Genomic DNA, 20,503 nt, shown 5'->3' with positions numbered 1-20,503 from the left:
TTTCAATCATCAGACTGGTTATAACTGTAACACCCATACGTCTAATATACTTTCTGAAATTAAGGAAATTAAAGATTGGCTTTTATTAGTAAACTAACATTCCACTACATTGCAGTGCAGTAGAGAAGGATAATTTCTCCTGGTGAAAAGTACAAAATTATTCAGTATCATGAAAATAATTAGACTTTATTACTTTCAAATAGAAAAATTATTAAAACTAGAATTATAGTTTGTCGTCAACTGGATTATAAACTAGTCACAGGACTGGGCTAAGCCTTGTGACTAGTCGTATGGTCCTTCATGCCTATATCCCCAATCTGGTTAACAGGTCTATCCCCATCCCTCACTGACAGGCACTTTGTGAATATAAGCGCGTCTGTTAACATACTGGATGCTTCCACCAGACTGAAAGCTTCCTGCAGGCAGGCCCTTCCTTGCTCACCTCGTATCCCTGGTGCTTACAACAGAGGGCTCAGTGACAGGTGAATAAATCCATAAACACACAGAGAGAAGGTCAGAAACAAGTAAGATTATGGATGTTCACATAAAAATACCAGCTATGAAAGTCCTAGAGAAGGAAAGTATTAAGAACATCCTTAAATATACATGCCTTGTAACTCCCAAGTGCTCCCGAATGCGAACAACCAGACAGAAACCTTTCGAAACAGCAATATCCATCTGGCCCTGACCTCAAAAGGCCGGCACCCCCTTGCCTCCTGTTCCTAGAGCATTCCCAGCCAAAATGCAACCCTCTGACATGAGGGTAGGTTCTGCCTGTTTAACGAGAAAAATCAAGCTCTAATTCCTGCCCTGCCTTTGCTTGTCTTGGTTCGAATTCCACATTTTTCCATTTAACCAGCAGGATTCAGAAAGCAGCCACAGGACTTTGGAGGAGCCGGCCGGGTTGCACGGAAGACCCACAGGCTGTTCAGTGTGCTTGTCTCCAGAGCCACCTGGACGAAGGCACCCTCCAGAGTGGCTCCGGTGAGGGGGGAAGGGAGGGCCAGGCAGGCAAAGCTCCCCTCCCCCCCCCCCCAGAGTCGCACAGCACAGCTCCACCTCCCTGTATCCTCCAAAGGTTACTGTGGCTAAAAATAAAGCTTCCAAGCCATTGTTTTAAATAAACCCAAAGAGAGGCAGAAGGAAGAAACTAACATTTACTGAGCACTTACTATGTCTTGGGTAATTTTAAAACATTGTAACAGTTCGTTTGACTTCCACTGCATCTTGACCCCATAGAGAACAGTTCTCTTATTTCAGGCAGCAAACTGAGGTTCCAAGAAAGGAAGTCTCATAACTAGCAAGAGTCAAGAGCCATGATGTGACTCCAAAGGCACTCTGTGGTCCGTGCCGTTCATCACCAGAAGCCGTCACTCCTCAATCTTCCACGGCCCCTCTGCTCCCCGACTCCCGGTGCACGCTTGCGCTCAGTCACTGACACTCACAGATTAATGAACTCATTACCATTCTGTGTGAACGAACCTTCGTCAATTTGTTACTTCCTAACAATATTCATTCATTAAAAAATCATTATTTGAGCGTCTTAATAGATGCCTGGTACAGGGCATGGCAACCAGGCATTACCTCTTTCATAAAGGTACTCCCAGGGGCGCCTGGGTGGCTCAGTGGGTTAAAGCCTCTGCCTTCGGCTCAGGTCCTGATCCCAGGGTCCTGGGATCGAGCCCCGCATCGGGCTCTCTGCTTGGCAGGGAGCCTGCTTCCTCCTCTCTCTGCCTGCCTCTCTGCCTACTTGTGATTTCTGTCTGTCAAATAAATAAATAAAATCTTTAAAAAAAAAAAAAAATACAGGTACTCCCAGACCAGCAGAGAGAAAATACAGAAGCCAGTAAAAAGGAATATTTAAAACGGTACCATAGACGTCTGTCCTGGGAACAGCATGGGGACCAAGGTCATGGGGAGAGGGGAAAGAGACACCCGCTGCCTTCTTCACTGTCACTATTTGATGGTTCCTGCAGCTGACGTGTTTTCTGGTCATTGGGACAGATCCCAATGCTTCTAGCATTATTCATGCCTCTGGGGAAAAAAAGGTTCAGATGCCAAAATCCTTGTCCTATTCCCACTTCAGTCCTTGGTGGAGACAGTCCTATTCCAGGAGGTAAGACAGACTGAAACTCATCAAATTTCTTTCCATTGTCCTCCAAGGATAATTTGACTTGAAATACATTTAGAAAAAAATAATCAATCTGACTCTTAAAAGAAATTCTGTCCCTTGCCTTCTAAGATGTTCCCGTCCTAGGCTAAGTCAAAGAAAGATACTGTTTTACTGCAATTCCTTGGTCACCTAAAATGCTCTTGTGTTCTAGATGAAATGGAATGTGAGTGTTATTCCTACCCTGCCAGGTCTTTCTAATCCAATAATAACTCGACTACTGGCTCTCTAATGACTGTGGTTAGACGGATTAATATCCAAGCATTAAGGTAAAATCCCTCCATTCCTCCCTATGGATAATCTCAGATCAGGCTTTCTTTCCAAGTTTCCCTTCCCCTTGAGCAAGTCAACATTTTCTTCCCCCAAATTCTTGCCTTTCAGAACCTAAACAGTGAAAACCATTGTCATGGGAATAAGCTGATTAGAGCCCAATGCACACAGCGGAGCAAAAATCATCATGATGAGCAATACATGGGCTACTGAGAAGCAAAGTGACAAAAAAAAGCGCTACACACAACAGCATAAATGCATAACCAAATGCTGTCAAAACGCACAAATCATCCCAGCTCCGGAAATGTATTTGAAGGACATAATTCAAAGGGTGAAAATGCTTCCTTACAAAATGACATGTGATACGCGAAAACCGAGAAGGTGGCAGAGCCATGGCTGGGTCAATCACACAGGCTATTAAAAACGATCATTAGGAAGTCTCAGCAACCGCATGGAAAATGCTTTGATATGTTCTTAAGTTAAAATAACATGATTGTCTATGTAATAGGATTACAAATATGTCCCCCCCCAAAAACTACGTTTGCCTAAGGACAGTGGAATCCTGGGTAATGTTTTTAAATGTTGCTAGATGTTATAATATTGTCTTTATGATGAAAAAGCTCAGAGGAAAATAGGTGATGAGTCACTGCCTGACAATTGTCACTATGTGAGAAAGTCCCCTGTATAGTGACAATGACAGGCAGTTAAATGTGAGCACAGATGTCAGATTCCCCTCCTTTATCCTGGTTTATTTATTAATGTTGACCTTTCCAGGAATTAAAAATTAATCGAATCAACAAATTACAGACAGATTTTGCATGACTGCCAAGAGGTAATGAGCAAATACTGAAATGACATTCAAGAGTGTGGCACAGACAGGAAGGGGAGGCGGGCAGGGCAGGAGGGGTCTTAGCTAACTGGGCCAGTTTCCCGATGTCAGCGTGGGAGGCACTTGTGCCCTTGGCTTCTCAGTTGTCATCAGATGTTAGGGGAACTGGAAAATTCTCGCTGAAGTTCAGAAAGCACCCAAGGTCCTGTGGACCCTTCTAGGCCTTGCCTAGCACCCTGTCTCCTCAGGCCTGCTGTCCACAAGGCTGAGGTCCCAGGACGACCCCACAGATGCAGCCCGGCTTCCGTCTCCACAGCCAGCCCTGGGTTAAGGTGGGGAGATTGTATGGGGGTTTTTTTGCGCATGTTGTTTTAGCACAGATAATTTGTCATTAATGTAGTAAAGATATACAACCTAAAATGTATCATTCCGGCCATTTTTAACTGTATAATTTAGAGGCATTCAGTGCATTTACACCTTTGTGCAACCATCACCTCCATCCCCCCCCACAACTTTCCATCACCCCAAACTGAAACTCAGCACCCATTCAACAAATACCCCCCTGCTCCCCCTCCCCCAGGCCTCTCACGTAAGTGGGACCACACAGTGTTTGTCCCTTTGTGACTGTTCATTCCACTTAGCATAATGTCCTCAAGGCTCATCCAATGACCTCCCCTTTGAAGGCTGAATAATATTCCGTCGTATGCATCTACCACAGGATGGGCAGCCTACCGCTCTCACGATTACTACTGGGTCATCTTGTTATTGACCCTGGGCCCAAGGTCAATTCTGAGAAATGGCTTCCATCTCGTTCTCGGGCCTCACACTGGCTCACCCTTCTACTGCTTTCCTAGCAGTCCTTTATTTGGGAACATCTCTAGGCTTCCAGTCCTCAGATTCTAAAGGATCATACCGTCTACTCCAGGCTTGTTTGGAGTCCCCACCTCGGGCTGTGTTCAGTCTACCAATCAGGGTACCGGTGATGCACCACAGATCCAAGATGGCAGCCACCTGCCTAAACTGCATTGTTTTAATGACTGTATCTACTCAGCCCAACCTGCCAGGTGGGTCCTTCTCTCTGTTCTCATACAGGGGATAATATCCTTTCAAGAGATGCTTGTGTCTACAGCAAGCTCAGCATCCTGTCCACATCCCAATTTTCTTCCTTCCACTGCTTATCACCAGAACTTTTCTGTATCTTTCCTGTCTCTGTTCAAACCCTAGAACACGAGACCCAAGGCGTGGAGGCTAGAAAAGCACAGGTCCACCCACACTTACAGCCAAAGTGAGTTCCTTCCTTGAGTGATGACACCAGTGAATTTGGTCAGACGTCTCGCGTCCACTTCAATCCACTGACGGAGGTCATTCCTTCCTGCACACCAAGCCCCATCGTAGAAATCATTTTCATTAATACCTGCCTGGAAAGAAAGAGAGATGTTCTTGGAAGATCCAGAATCAATGAATACTTTCATGAGACTTGCAGGGTTTGGGGGAGGGGTGGGTAGAAGAAAATGAGCAGAGTACAAAGAAAAAAAAAAATCACTGTGCCCTAAATCAAAAAATGGAGTGGCTTGTTATTAACAAGTTGGAAATATTTCAATATGATATGTCCTCTTCTTGCCCAGTGCGGAAGATGAAATTTAATGAGCTCCCCTATTACTCATGCATCCAGAAGGCACAGACCGTCTCCTACGTACCAGCCTACACATGCCAGGTGCTGGGGATACAAAGGTGAATCGTTCCGTTCCAGAACCTCACCATCCAGGCAGGAAGAAAGACATGAAAATGGATGAATTAGAGACATGATGGGGCCTGTGTTATTTCGGGAACCGGAGCAAACTGCTAGAGCAGCATTTAAGGGTAGGGGCTAACTTTGTCTGGGGGGGAGACTGGGCTAGAGGAGCTATCTGAGCTGGGTGTTAAAGGGTAATTCTATCTAATGAATATTTACTTACTGCCACGTAAGTCACTTGATATGTTGAGTCTGGGCTACTACTGCTACCAAAGAGTCTTCTGATCTGACTTTACAAGGTATGTGATGTTTCTGTTCTGGAATTTTCCCTATATTATCACCATTTTAAGAGAGAATTTGAAGGAAGGAAGGAAGGAAGGAAGGGAAGGAAAAAAAGCAGGGGGGAAGGATATTTGAATTAACTGAAGCTTCCTAATTTACTAAGACCCTTTCTGCATGAATAGCTATTCCCACAGTTATTTCACTCTTTCTCAGAATCAGAGAAAAAGTCTAGGTGATATTTGAAAGACAGGCCAGCCCATCTTTTCTCCCTCTGAGCAGCTTTCAGCTCAAATTCTGGGGCAGCTTTACTTCTAATGGGCAACAGCGATGTGAAATTCATAGTCCACTACAGCAGACGAACAATGTGGCCAAGGGTTCCATGAGTGGTGCCCTACCATCTCTGCGCCAGCTACCATCAGCCTTGTATCAGGACCAAACCATAGTATGTGACTCCCACCCCCTCCTGGAACAATCCGGAAAGAGGGCAGATGTCAGAACACTCACATATCTTGGTCTTCTGAAAGCACTGCTATCTCAAGTGAAGGTGACTAGCCACACCCAATGGTCGACATTCTCCAGAAACTTGAGCTCTCAAGTAACCAGCACCGTGGGGTCTCATGGCATCCTGAGATCACCTCTGTGATCAGGACCTCGGAGTGCTACCAGGCTCTGCCTTCTAGAACCATCAAAGAAAGACTAAATCATGCAAGTGTATCTTACCAGTCCTCACCTGTGCTTTGGTGGCTTTTGTTCAAGTGAGGGTGACTCTCTGACATGCTACCTCTCATGTCCCCAAGCTGCCCAGCCAACAAGAAGACCACTGCCCTGGGCTGGAGGCTTTACTGGCACAATCCCCGCATGTCCTCCCCCACGGCAGGCCTCCTCCCAATGGCAGAGACCTGTAGCGCACAGCAATGCTTACGGTACCGCCACTTAGCTTCTTCCGAGGAACCGTAACCCTTAGTTTTTGTTGGGCTCCTCTTTTCGCGTCAACAGCCATGAGACTGGCATTTACTTCATTTATTAAAGTTAACTTTCACCATGCCTCTTCGATCTGCCAGGTATTGGCCCAGGTAAGAGGAATGGAAAGGTGGAAAATGTGTTCGGTCCCACCCTCTTGGTGCTCAGAATGGACAGACGGGCGAAAGTCCACACGCACAGCTCGCATTTTGGTCTTGGAACCTTAAAACCAACCACTGCATAAAGTGCTGGTTAAGAGCGTGTGCTCTGAAGTCCTCCCGCCTCGGTGTGAATCCCAGTCCTGCCACTTCCACCCTGTATAAAGTCAGGCAATTTGCCTAAACGCTCTGCGCCTCAGTTTCCCCATCTTCCGAAGTGGCGGCAATGCTCTTTTCTCCCTTAGGGTATTGACAGTGCTTACAACAGGCCCTGGCACACTGTGTGGGCTCAAAACCAAATTGAGTGCTGGATAAATGTTAGTTATCAGTATATTTAAAACAATGACTATCTGGCAAATTATGAAAATATGGGTGCTTTATGAATTATCCCACATTCTACAAAATTGTAAGGAATGCCAATACTATGCCGGGCATTTGCTGCCACACTTTCTACAACTTCAAATATCCAGAATAGAGTTACAAAGTCTGAAGAAAAAGGAGATTCCTAGCCTAAAGCTCTCAACAGGAGCCCATGTTGCCCCCCGGGGGCAGGTGGTGGTGTCTGCAGACATTTTTGGCTGTCCCAACTGGAAGATGCGTGTGCCACTGACAACTGATGGACAGAGACCAGCGATGCTGCTAACTGTTCTGCAACACACAGGACAATACCACCGCATCAGAAAGAAGTGCCTCGGGGCACCTGGGTGGCTCAGTCAGTTAGGCGTCAGCCTTTGGCTCAGGTCATGATCCCAGGATCCTGGGATCGAGCCCCCCATCGGGCTTCTTGCTCAGCAGGGAGCCTGCTTTTCCCTCTCCCTCTGTCCCTCCCCTCCACTTATGCACTCTCTCGCTCTCTCTCTCTCTTAAATCAATAAAAGCTTTTTAAAAAAATTTTAAGAAGAAGAATATGTGCCTCATCCAACATGTCAGCTGTGCCAAGATTGAGATTATCTGGTCACATGCTAAGCAGAAAAGAACAGAGATGCCACAGAGCCTGGGATTTTCACCCCGAGAGAATCACAGAATGTGGAGGAGGTACCCCCCCCCCCCCTGCTATTCGACCACAGTCTACTTGACTCAGACTTGGAATTAAATTTTGGGCTTCTGGTTTTGCCAGCCTGGGTATTTTGCTTCTGCTGTCGATCTCAGCTCTTCCCAAGCACACCAGACATTCAATTAAATGCAGTAAGGTGTCAGGGGATTGGAAGGCCCTTTCCGAAGCTGACTCACAGGGAAGTGACAGCCACCTCTGCAAAATCAATTATGAATGTATAAAGCAAGCGCCTGGAAGGATTCAGTGAAAGAGGAGGGGCCAGTCCCCGAGGTGCCACCAAATTTCAGCACAGCGCAATCCGTGACGTCAGTATGACGTCTGAGAGACCAAGAGAAGGGTACACTCATCCCTTTCTGTTCAAAAATGCAGTAAAGACTTCATAAATGTTGGAGAAATTTCTATCAGAAGTTGTTGTAATAAAAAGTGGAATTCCTTAGAGTATAAACTAGTCTTGAAAACACCACTAAGATGGAATGATACTTTGTACTATGGGGCTCCATAAATTAAGAATTAATGTAATTCTCTCTAGGCAATTAAGTCATACTCATCATTTCTTTACCTTAAAAACAAAACAAAACAAAACACCAATGCATCTAACAGAATAAATTTTGCTTAAGATAAATGTGGAAATCATTATATCCAAAACAAACAGAAAACCTGATACTATCCATTTAAGATCAAATGGGATTTTTCTGAGCCGCCTGGGTGGCTCAGTTGGTTAAGCAACCGACTCTTGATTTTGGCTCAGTTCGAGATCTTGGGGTGGTGAGATCGAGCCCCAGTCAGGCTCTGTGCTGAATATAAAGTCTGCTTAAGACTCTCTCTTCCTCTCCTTCTGCCCCTTCCCCAATCTCTCTCTCTCTAAAACAAAACAAAAAACAAATGGGATTTTTCTGTTTCAAGATGATAGAGTAAACGTTGATTTCTGTGCACTTTTCTCAAAAACTCCCTCCAAAGAAAACAAGACAAAGAAATACAACCTTGTTCTCTGACAAAACTAGAAAACATTTATAATCTCCAAATTACAATATATGAAGACAGAAATCAGATGGAGGAGTCCCGAATGACTCAGAGCTTACAAGGGGAGCACCTGTGAGAAGCAAGCCACCCAGGGCTTTCATTTAAAAAGCTCAGAAACTAGACTCCTAGGTAGCTGGAAAGGCGAGGCAGGGCTGAAAACAGGTAACTGATTCAAAACATGTATTAAAAAAACAGATTCCCACAGAGCTCTTTCTACAGATCTCCCCACCCCACAGAAGACCTGAAATTCTTCTCTTTAAAAAAAAAAAACAACAAGCAATCCTAGAGGCTCTGGATGTGGGGGCTCCAGACTCAGGAAGGAGGTGTGATATGATAGCTACAAACAGGGAACCTGGTCAGTGGGTAGCGGCAGATTAAAGAGTAAGACGCCCTGGCTCCCTTCCTCCTTCCAGCTCCAGGACACAAGGCAGCCAGGCTTCCACAAACAGAAATTAAATAAACTGAAAATGTAATGGGGAACAGAAGAAAATCTCAAAGAAATTATAATGACTATTCCTTGACAAAGAAGCTCTTGTTGGCAGAAAACAAAAGAAGGATATTCTTAGAAAGGAAAAAGGAGCTCTTGCAATGTGAAAACTCCAGAAACAATGGGCAATCAAAGAAAAATAAGAAGAGCGGAGGAGGAAATTACAGGGGAAAAAAAAAATACTACAAGCGAATAATGTCCCAGGTCTGTAAGGTCAAAGTCTCCAAAACGCTAAGAATCCACTATGATGAATAAGACCCACACCCAGACATATCTTTATAAAACTTCAAAACATTACACACAAAGAGAAGATTCTAGAAGCTTCCAAAGAGAGAACAAAAAATAAAGCAAATATGTAAATCCAAGCCAAAGGAATCAGCACGGTACCAAAATTCTTGGTAGCAACATTGGAAGCTCAAAGGCTGGAGGCATAATGACTTCAAAATTCTGAAGGAAAAGACTTAAACCCATGAATTTTACACTCGGCCAAACTGTCCATTGTGATGGTAAAATGAAGACATTTCAGATTCACAGATCCTCGAAAAAATTTTTCATGCACCAATTCCATAAAGCTGTAAAATGAACGCGCTCCACAAAAATGAGGCAGAACACCAAAAAGGAGATATGAGATCCAGAAATCAAGGGTGCCAACATAGGAAAGAATTCCCAGAATGAGGGAGGAGATAGTCCCAGGAGAGCAACTGTATAAAACCCAGAAAGCAAGCCATTCAAGCAGGTCAAGGGGCTTCTGAAGGAATGGCTTACAGAAACATAAAAAACAATGGTGAAACTAAACACTGAGCAGGTTTGACCTTGTAGAAAATTGTTATTAAAGGCTATTTTAGAGACACAGACCTATTATAGGGTACGGGAAATGTTCTTTAAAAAGACAAACAGCTCTAGGAAAACAAGAAGTTGTCAAGAAAGGATACAGAGTGTGTCTCCCTTGGCTCAAACTGCACACTATTTCTTGGCTCACGTAGCAAGCACTATTGACACAGTCCTACCAATGAAAACCTTTAATGTAGATTTACCCAAAATTTGAGATAAAATTTTACTGGAAGGATTAAAGAGGTTACAGTGAAGAGATCATAAAAATGAGCTGAAATTTTCATCCTCTATAATATGAATTCAGAATAAAAAGTCAGAAATGTACAAACCAATACTTATCAATATGTGCATATTATTTAGAAATAAATGTTTGGGGCACCTGGGTGGCTCAGTTGGTTAAGCATCCAACTCTTGGTTCCAACTCAGGTCATGATCTATGGGTCATGAGATTGAACCCCACAAAAGGCTCTACACTGGGTATGGAGACTACTTAAGATTCTCCCTCTCCCTCTGCCTCTGCCCCTATGCCCACCCCCCCTAAAAAAAATAGAAATAAATATTTAAATTCCCAAAGAAAGAATTAAAAGGAGTTTGGAGTAGTTGCCTCGTTCACAGCACGTGATGGCTTCAGGGGGTGGGTGGGTGTGGGGGAAAACTGGCAAGGCATCTTTGTTTTTTGTTTTTCCCAATTTTATTGAGGAATAACTGACAAATATAATTACATATTTAATATATTACATGACTATATCAGGCATAAATATTTGCTCTACTTAAAGTGTACAATGTACATATACATTGTGGAATGATTACCAAGATGGGTAATTAACACATCCATCACCTCCGAGTTAACTCTTCATGTGCTGAGACTGCCTAAGATGGGCTCTCAGCAACTTTCGAGCATACGGTTCCGTATTATTAACCACAGTCATCCTGCTGTGCATTAGATCCTCTGACTTACTCCCCTTATAAATGAAAGTCTGTACCCTTTGTCTCATAGCTCCCCACCTCGCCCGCCCCAGTCCCTGGTAACCACCATTCTCTTGTTTTTTTGCTTTTTCATTTTAAAGATTTTACTTATTTATTTGATGGAGAGAGACTGTGAGAGAGGGAACACAAGCAGGGAAGTGGGAGAGGGAGAAGCAGGCTTCCCGCTGAGCAGGGAGCCCAATGCAGGGCTCGATCCCAGGACCCTGGGATCACAACCCGAGCCAAAGGCAGACACCCAACGAATGAGCCACCCAGGCTCCCCTCTCTTGGTTTTTTTAAAATCATCCTTTAACACTCTGATTTCTCAAATGACTTGCTTACAAAACCGATTAATACGTATTTCAATTTTAATTTTTTTTAAAGATTTTATTTATTTATTTGTCAGAGAGTGAGCACAGGCAGACAGAGAGGCAGACAGAGGCAGAGGGAGAAGCAGGCTCCCCGCCGAGCAAGGAGCCCAATGTGGGACTCGATCCCAGGACCCTGGGATCACGACCTGAGCCGAAGGCAGCCGCCCAACCAACTGAGCCACCCAGGTGTCCCAATACGTATTTTAATTTTAAAAAGCGAAGGGAACAGAGGGCGAGTGGCATAAAGCCTGGTTTGTTTACTCTTCCATTTTCCAGGTGTCTACAGAGCTCCTGCTACATGCTAGGCATCATGAAAAGTGCTCTGCCTTATGGCATCTATGGGAAACAAGGAATCTCAAAATTACTATGCCGTTGTAAAGTCACTGATCTGCACTGTAATTCATAATCATGGGCTGCCTCTGTACAGAAGCATCTGGAATGAATTAAAAAGTTATATTCAACTGAATATAACTATTTAGCCATTCCAGGATAATTGACTTACAGCTGCCACTGTGCAGACAGAGCCCAGGACTATCTGGACAAAAACAGAATAATGTGACAGTTATTTTAAAATCTCTTGGAGGAAATCTTAGAAGCACTGGCTGAAATCTTACATGTTACCAACAAGGTACCTCCATTGGGGGGGTGGTTGTTACCTAAAAATGTTAGATGAGACATATGATCAGTAGAGTTAATCTCCCATATAAATAAGGGCCATCATCTGGCCATAATATCTCCTTTGGGAAACCTCTGTGATAGTCCTTTGATAAACCCACAGAACGGCCCAGGGACAAATCTGATCCTTCTGGAAATCAGCAGAGCATCGTGTCCCACTTCAGACATCAGTCATCAGGATTGCTGGTTGAAAAGAAATATTCATTGTTTTTGAAGCGATTGTTAAACCCCAAAATCAAAGTCTTAAGTAGTTCCTTATGCTGGTCAAGAAAAACAATAAATACCTAGAGCTTGAAATTTTAAATATTTTAAAGTAAACATTAAAAGTAAAAAGTAAACATTTAAAGTAAAATCTATATGTAAGTGGCTCATATACTATAAGCCACTTGTTTAAAAAAATACTCACTTTGTTTCAGGTTCGTATCTGCTGAGACCTGTGGTTGAATTCCCTCCATGATACAACCTAACTTTTCTTCCACTAACAACTGAGTGGTCAACTTAGCCCATTGACAAATGTTCTTTGCGGTCATGAGTCATCAGCTTTTCTCAGATATTGTATTTTTCCTGCTTCTTTTGTTGGTGCTTCATGTTTGACTACTGAGCTGTTTTCTTGGCTTTCAGGCCATGCCTCCTCTGAAATAATTATTTTTTATTGGAACTATAAGTGCTTTTTACTCTTTCTCTATGTACTCTTTTTGGGGTTTGTTTGTTTGTTTTTGGTTTTTCTGTGGTTGTTGCTTCAAGTTTTTATTTAAATTCCAGTTAGTTAACATACAGTGTGGTATTAGTAGCAGATGTAGAATTTGGTGATTCAATACTTCCCTAGGTCTCCCCACCCCCACCCCCGTGCTCATCCCAAGTGCCCTCCTTAATCTCCATTGCCCATTTCATCCAACCCCCCCTCCGCCCACCTCCCCTCCAGCAACCCTCAATTTGTTCTCTCTAGTTAAGAGTCTGTTTCCTGGTTTGCCTCTCTCCTTTCCCCCCCATGTTTATCAGTTTCATTTCTTATCCTTTTTTAAAGGTGCGCCTTTGTTTCAGTGGTTAATTTAATAACTATATAACTTACGTAACATACCTTTGTGCTATGACCAAGCAATTGCACTACTGGTTATTTACCCCAGAGATACAGATGTAGTGAAAAGAAGGAACACGTGCACCTCAATGTCCATAGCAGCAAGGTCCACAATAGCCAAACTGTGGAAGGAGCTGAGATGCCCTTCAGCAGACAAGTGGATGAAGAAGATGTGTTTCACATATACAGTGGAATATGACTCAGCCATCAGAAAGGATGAATACCCACCATCTGCATTGACATGGATGGAACTGGAGGTGATTATGCTGAGTGAAATAAGTCAAGCAGAGAAAGTCAATTATCATATGGTTTCACTCATATGGGGAGCATAAGCAATAGCACGGAGGACCATAGGGGAAGAGAGAGAAAACTGAAGGGGGAGAAATCAGAGAGAGAGATGAACCAAGAGAGACTATGGACCCTGGGAAACAATCTAAGGGTTTCAGAGGGAAGGAAGGTGGGAGGGAGGGGGTAACATGGTGATGGGTACTGAGGAGGGCACATGCTATGTGATGAGCACTGGGTGTTATCTTTAAGTAATGAATCACTGAACATTACATCAAAAACTAATTTTGTACTATGCAGTGGCTAACTGAACATTAAAAAAAAAACAACAACACCTTTGTGTAACATGCTTATTCTATATTTTCTTAGAAAGTCCCTGTTGACCCCCTACTATAGGCAGTGACGAATTCATTTCTACCTCCTGCTATGGCCCCTTCTCCTTCATCACCTAATTTCATTCATCATATTCTTTTTTTTAAAGATTTTATTTATGTATTTGACAGTCAGAGATCACAAGTAGGCAGAGAGGCAGGCAGAGAGAGAGGGGGAAGCAGGCTCCCCGCCGAACAGAGATCCCAGGACCCTGAGACCATGACCTGAGCCCAAGGCAGAGGCTTAACCCACTGAGCCACCCAGGCGCCCCCATTCACCATATTCTTAACATTCACTTTTAAAGTTTAAATCAAATAAAGCTCCTTTCCATGATTTACCAGCTTTTTAATAAAGTTTTCATTGAAAAAAATGGAAAAAATGTTTCAATGTATAAAGATGGATATTAACCAGACTTACTATGGTGATTAGTTTGAAATATATACAAATATCAACAATATGTACGGACATTGTATCACTGTATTGTACACCTGAAAGTAATATAATGTTGTATGTCAATTACACCTCAATTAAAAATTTTTTAAAAATCACTCCCTTAAAGAGTCTGATGTTTACATTATATAAAAATGTTAAAAGCATTTTAGTAACTAAATAGTAGTCCTGCCCAGCCATACCTTGGTTCATTGTGCTTCACTTTACTGCATGTCATAGATACTGTGTGTTTTTAGGATTGGGGCAGGAAGGTTTGTAGCAACGCTGCATCAAACAAGTCTATTTGTGCCATTTTTCCAACAGCATTTGGTTATTTCATGTCTCTGTGTCACATTTTGGTAATTCTCACAATATTTCAGACTTCATTATTATCATATTAGTTACAGTGGTCTGTGACCAGTGATTATGACTCCCTGAAAGCTCAGATGATGGTTAACATTTTTTAGTAATAAAGTATTTTTTAATTAAGGTATACACTTTACTTTTTAGACATAATGCTGAGGCCCACTTATGAGACTATGGTATAGAGTAAACATAACTTATACGCACTGGGAAGCCAAAAAGTTCATTTGACTCCCTTCATGGCAATATTCATTTTATTGAAGTGGCCTAGAACTGAACTCACAATATCCAATAGGTATCCCTGTACTGGAATTAAAATTATTAAGAACCAAAGAGAAGGTAATTCTGAAATACGATGGTAAAGCAGAACAGATACATAATTTGGTTGTTTATCTCAAGTTTCAATAAAACTTGAAAATAAATGTTTTAAGAACAAGATATATCCAAAAAAGTGCCCAAGTCCTAAGTTCAATAAATTTTACTGCGCACTCACCCACGTGTCCATACGCAGATAGAGACATAGAACATAACCAGCTTGCCACAGCCCCCCTTTGGCCACCTCCCAGTATCACTGCCCCCCCAACGATAACCTCTACTCAGACTTCCAGATTGGCTTTTCTGTTTTTAAATTTTATGTAAATGAATCTTACCATAACTACTCTCTTCTACTCTTCTATTGGCTTCTTTTGCTCAATGTTATATCTGTGAGATCAATCCATATTATCACAGGTAGCAATAACGTACTCTTTTTTTGCAGTGTATAATATTCCATCGTGTGCATACAGAGTGACTTATTCATCGTATGTCGATGGGTATGTGTCTTGTTACCATTTTGGGCTGTCATGAATAGTGGTGCCATGAACCTACCTGTCCTTGCCTTATCATGTGTACACGAATGCATTTCTTTTAAGCATAAGAGTGAATTTGTCAGATGAACAGGTATCAGAGTGTTGAACATTAATAGATATCCCCAAAACATTTCCAAACCTGTGCTATTTTACATTTTCAGCGCTGTTTACAAGTGTCTATTGTCCCACTTCTTTGCCTATACTTCATACTGTCCTTTTTCCTTAAAGCCATTCTGGTACCTATGTGTCATATCTCATTGTGTGTTTTGTATTTTCTTGATGACTAATGACAGAGAACACCTTGTCTTGTTCCCTAAAACCACAGGGCCTTTGTACATACCATTCCCTTTGACCTGGGATTCTTCTTCCCCCTCCAGCAACCCTCTGTCTGATAACCTCTTGGCTTTTCATCCTGCTTCAAGTGTTAGCCCAAGAACCCACCCACGGGGAAGTCTCCTCGATCCACAATCTGAGGCAGGTTCACTGGATAGAGAACCGCAGTATTATGCCTCCAAAAAGATCATGTCCTCCAAAAAGATATATAACAATCCTAACCCCTGCGTCTTCAGAGTGTGACCTTCTTTGGGAAAGGGGTCAAGGCAGATCAAATCAGTGCAGAGGAGGTCAGACTGGAGTAGGCTACGTGCTAAATCTGATGACGGATGTCCTTACAAGGAGGGGAAATCTGGACACAGAGACAGACACACACAGAGGGAAGATGGTGGGGGGGACCGCGCTGTGACCCTGGAGGCTGAGATGTGGATGGTGCAGCTATCAGCCCAGGGACCCCTACGGGACAGCCCGGCCACCGAAGCGGGAGGAGGCACAGAAGGAGCCTGGCCTCATTCCCAGAGGCTCTGGAGGGAGAACAGCCCTGCTACCACTTGGAGGTTGGCCTTCCAGCCTCCAGAATCGTGACAGAATAAAACCCTGTTGTTTTAAGCTGCCGAGTCTGCAGAGCTTTTGCGGTTGCCAAGGAAACGAATACTCGGGACTTCCTTCTGAGGCTCAGCCCAGGCTCTAGTCCCACCCTCCCTGGTAATCTTTCTTTTTAATAGTCTCACTTCCCCATTTGATTATCAGAGGCCAAAAAACACCAGATGCATCCTTGACTCCCCTTCTTATCTCTCGCACCTGTCATCCAGACGTCATCAGGCCTCATCCTGCTTTCAAAACAGCAGAAGTACAAGAAGTACAATGACCTCCAACTGCCACGGCCATCCAGGGTGCCGAAGCCACGCCCCAACAGGCCTCCCTGCTTCCACGCTGCTCCCCTAAGTCAACACAGCAACCAGGTTTGTCCTTCTCACCTGGAAATCAAGGCATGTCATTCCTGCACCCAGCAACTTGCCAGGGCTCCCCCGACTGACCTAAGAACAAAAGTCAAAGGCAAAGTCCTTCTCCTGATCCTCCCCCTCAGGCTCACCCGGCTCCAGCCACACCGGCCTCCTGCTCCTCCAGGGGAGTGCCACACAGGTGGTCACCACAGAACCTTTGCTCAAGACATTCCCACTGCCTGACTCCCTGATGACCTCCTTTAAGCCAACTTAGCCTCAGTACCAACTCCTTGATGAAGCCGCCCACGCAGGCCTTTAACGACAGCCCATCCCCTCCCCAGAGCCTGCCCTCTTGACCAGCTCTAAATTTCTTGTGTTTTCGCTCCATAACACTCACCACCTGCTGCTAGAAAAGCTCTATTTTATTACATTCCCTGCTTTCATGTGCCTCCCCCACTAGAACGGAAGCTCTCAGATGCCAAGGATCTGTGTCCGTTGGGTCTCTGAAGTATCCCGAGCACGTAGACAAGGCCCAGCTCATGGCGGGTCCTCCCTAAATATTTGCTAAAACTATCAGGACCATTTCTATTCTTGCTCCCACCGGAGGTGGTTTTGTGTTCATGAAATCAATCAGTCGACGGATCCCCAGGTCAACGAAAGTGTCTGCTCTGATCTTTCTCTTCTCTCTTCTCCTCTCTCCATCCCTCTCTACCATCCCCTCCTCACGCAGGCTTCTCCACCTGCGCACTGTGAGGAGGCCCAGAACACCGACTGCCCCCCACCCCGTCCACATCCCCGAGACAGCCGGGCCGGCCTTCGCGGGGCGGGACAGACCACCCAGAGGGCCCGCCCCCCATGAGTCAGTATCTGCGGAGGCCCAGGTCGCTCGTGTCAGGTGAATGGATGTGAGGCCCCCGCCCGTGACTCCTGGAGGCCCTTGGACCCCTCTGGGCCCTGCCACAGCGGGGCCTGGAAGGTACAAGGCGGTGCTCAAGCCAGCGGTTACGGCAATGAGTCACAGGATGATGCCAGCTGAGGCCACAAGCAGGAGAACACACTGAACCTTCTCGTGGGTACCAGAAATAACCAAGGGCGAGAATGCGGCCAGAAACCTTGAAGTTGAGTCTCAGCTCGGCTCTCATGAGCTGTGGGGCTGGGGCAGGCCATTTAATCTCTGACTTCAATTCCCTTATCTCCAAAACAGAGTTTCCCTCCGAGTATATTGAGGATGAAATGAAATATCAATTTCATGAGATTTCATGAAATAGTCAAGAAAATTCACATAAGCAAGAAGCAAAATCCACATCTGGACCAGAAAGGCCTGTGGTTTCTTAATAATCTGTGGTTCCCAGGCCAGGGAGTCCCAAAGGGCCCCTTCCTTTTGTTTCCCTGTTCTAGTCTTCGCCCTCTCCCACTCGGGTGTTTATGACGCAAGCTTCTGCAGAATAAGAACGGAGCATTATCACCATTCTGGTAAATTCTCCTTTTCCATTTTCCAAGAGACTCATGATTTAGAATGTTTGGTCCTGTTATTCCCATAAAAATCCAAACATCCAAAATTCCAGCATTTTGGCCTCTAAACACTGTCTCCCAGACTGCTTCTTAAAGCCACACAGAGCAGAAAATCCCTTTATCGGAGCAAGCAGGACATTCCTTGGTTTGGAAGCCACCCCCACTAGGATTCCTTCTGCCTCTGGTGCACCTCGCACACTCCCAGCCCCCACCCAGGCCCTGGAGAGTTAGAGCAGCATTTTGTGAGCCAAGAACAGCCTGGAGGCCGAGCGCCCAGAGAAGTCGGACGACCGGGTGGGACAGACAGGCTGTGGGGTCAGAGGACTCTGGGTGCAGAGGACTCCAGTGATAAGCAGGAGTGGGGTAGACACGGGATGACACGGGAGAAAACAGTGCTACCCCAGGTGGCCCTCACATTTGGGCAAAGTAGGGCACCAGGTGTCTCAGGACCAAAGGTGACAGACAGACAGACAACAGGACGGGCCCGCACACATCAGCTTGGACACCAGAATGAAACCTGGTTCAATGTCCCATAACCAACATGGGCCACAGAATGCCACAGGACCGTGAGCAGGCGCCACAGAGACATCTGTGCGTGTAGGGGGGCAAGTTTTTTCTTGTGACCTCAAAATGTCAACTCTTTCCTCAAAACTCTGATCTGCACCGACTGTCTCGTAGTCCCGGCTCCAGGCAGAAATTGTGGTGACATCCTGAGTTCCAGCCACGCCCTTCGGGTCCATGTCAGGCTCCTACTCACCACAGCTGTAGAGTCTGGAGAAGGAAATCAAAACCCGGTGCTCTGAAGCGGCAAGTGCCGCTCTAACTTGCTCAAGGATTTGCAGCAACGAAGGCACCCAACGTACTAATGGGGGGCGGGGAGGATCACTCGGGGAGTGGCACGGTCTTGGACTCCACTTTGCTTAGTTTATGAGCCCTGGGAAATCTTGTGGGGTCTTCAGAAGATTCTGCAAGGAGAGGACATTGGACAAATTGCCATTAAATGACCCATCTGGGTGGAGAGCCACCTCCTCAGACCAACTAGAGGCGAACGATGATCCAAGAGTGACCGTAGAGCTCGCTGCCGAAACGTTCTCCTTGAGACTTCAGATGTTCGGTTCTGCTCTTCCTGTGGCTGCTCCTGGAGCAGAAGCCCAAGGTTGTTTCCAGATGAGAGCACGTGCTCCCAAGTGGGTCGGTGTTAGAGGATTCCGGGCAGGCTAGAAGGACGGTCACAGGTGAGAGGACCAGCCTTTGCCCTCCTGCTGAACTGGATCTCCTCCTTGAATTCCTGAAAGATCTATCTTCCCTCGACATGAAGAAATGTGAACAGTTTTTTTTTTTCTCTAAACTTACATTATTAAATAAACATCAGTAAAATTCCACTTGTTAAAAAAAAGAGGTTATAAGTGGAGTTATAAGGTGCTTTTATTCTTCTAAACTCTTCTGCTTAAAATGAGGGGGAAAAAGTGCCACAGACTGACTGTGTGTGTTCCCTCAAAGTTTGTATGTTGAAACCAAGCCCTAAGGCGATGGTGTTGGAGGCAGGGTCTCAGGAAACTGAGGAGGTCAGGAAGGTGGAGACTTTGTGAGTGGGATTAGAGCCCTTATAAAGGAGGGCTCCAGAGCCCCTCGTTCCTTCCACCACCTGGGAACACAGAAGAAGGTGAAGGAGGTGGCCCTCTACGAACCAGGAAGCCAGGGTCCTCTCCAGACACCCCGTCCGCCAGCATCTTGACCTCGGACTTCCCAGCCTCCAGACCCACGAGAAAGAAGGCCGTGTGGCTTAAATTGTGTTTGCCGCATTACAGCAAACACAATTCCGTAAAAGCTCCGTCCGGGCACCCTGAAAAACGAGGTCAGAATACTCGAGATCTATGGAATCGGAAGATTTAAAAAAAAAAAAATCAATCCTAAAAAACCGCGGCACACTTAAGAAAAAACATGAGCTGCTTAAAACAATGAAATAAGCCACAGTGACAGGACTGGGCTTAGAAAAAAGAAAGAAACTACAAGTGAAGGCAGCAGGCAGCGTGCTGGAAGGGGGTGGGAGGAGCGGAGGAAGGAGCCAGGCCGCGGGGACAAGGGCAGGCGGGGAAAGGAATCAAGCCACAAGCACCCAGAAATAGAGCACACGAGCCCCCTCGGGTTCAGACGGGCGCGAACACGGCATTTGGAAATCGCTGAGGACAATTCTCTTTCTTCACTCTGGGGGATCCTCACGTTGTGAGAAGGTGGCAGTGCCGGCGGCGGGGCCTCGATTCGCCGAGGAAGACACCAAGCCTCAGACAAGGGGGTCTCCTGCCTAGAGCCGCTGGGCTGATCGTGGGCGGAACCAGGACGCGCGGCAAGGCCTGCCCCGTGCGCCCGGGGACCGCGGCCGAGCCTGCGGGGCTGGGCCACCCCGCTCACATCCTGAACCGCGGCAGTTGAAGTTTCTAATTCTGACACCTTGACGCTTCTCGCACATCAAATCCCATTAGCGGGACACACCTACAAAATACTCCGAAGCCAGACGAGAGGATATTTTTAACCTGCAC

At 45.3% G+C, this 20,503-nt stretch overlaps 1 protein-coding gene across 1 annotated transcript in view; it reads right to left on the bottom strand.

Annotated features, from left to right (window-relative positions):
- Positions 1-20,503, bottom strand: part of CPXM2 (carboxypeptidase X, M14 family member 2) — a gene marked incomplete at its 5' end in the record, with an annotated part of 127,750 nt that overhangs the window by 72,881 nt on the left and 34,366 nt on the right. The window contains one exon of the mRNA XM_080823667.1: positions 4,548-4,687. Coding sequence (XP_080679793.1) covers positions 4,548-4,687 — 140 coding nt within the window. The remainder of the gene's footprint in view (positions 1-4,547; positions 4,688-20,503) is intronic.

Source organism: Martes martes (genome assembly GCF_963455335.1).
Source record: "Martes martes genome assembly, chromosome: 14".
Lineage (NCBI taxonomy): Eukaryota > Metazoa > Chordata > Mammalia > Carnivora > Mustelidae > Martes > Martes martes.
This window is presented reverse-complemented; position numbering and strand designations above follow the sequence as displayed.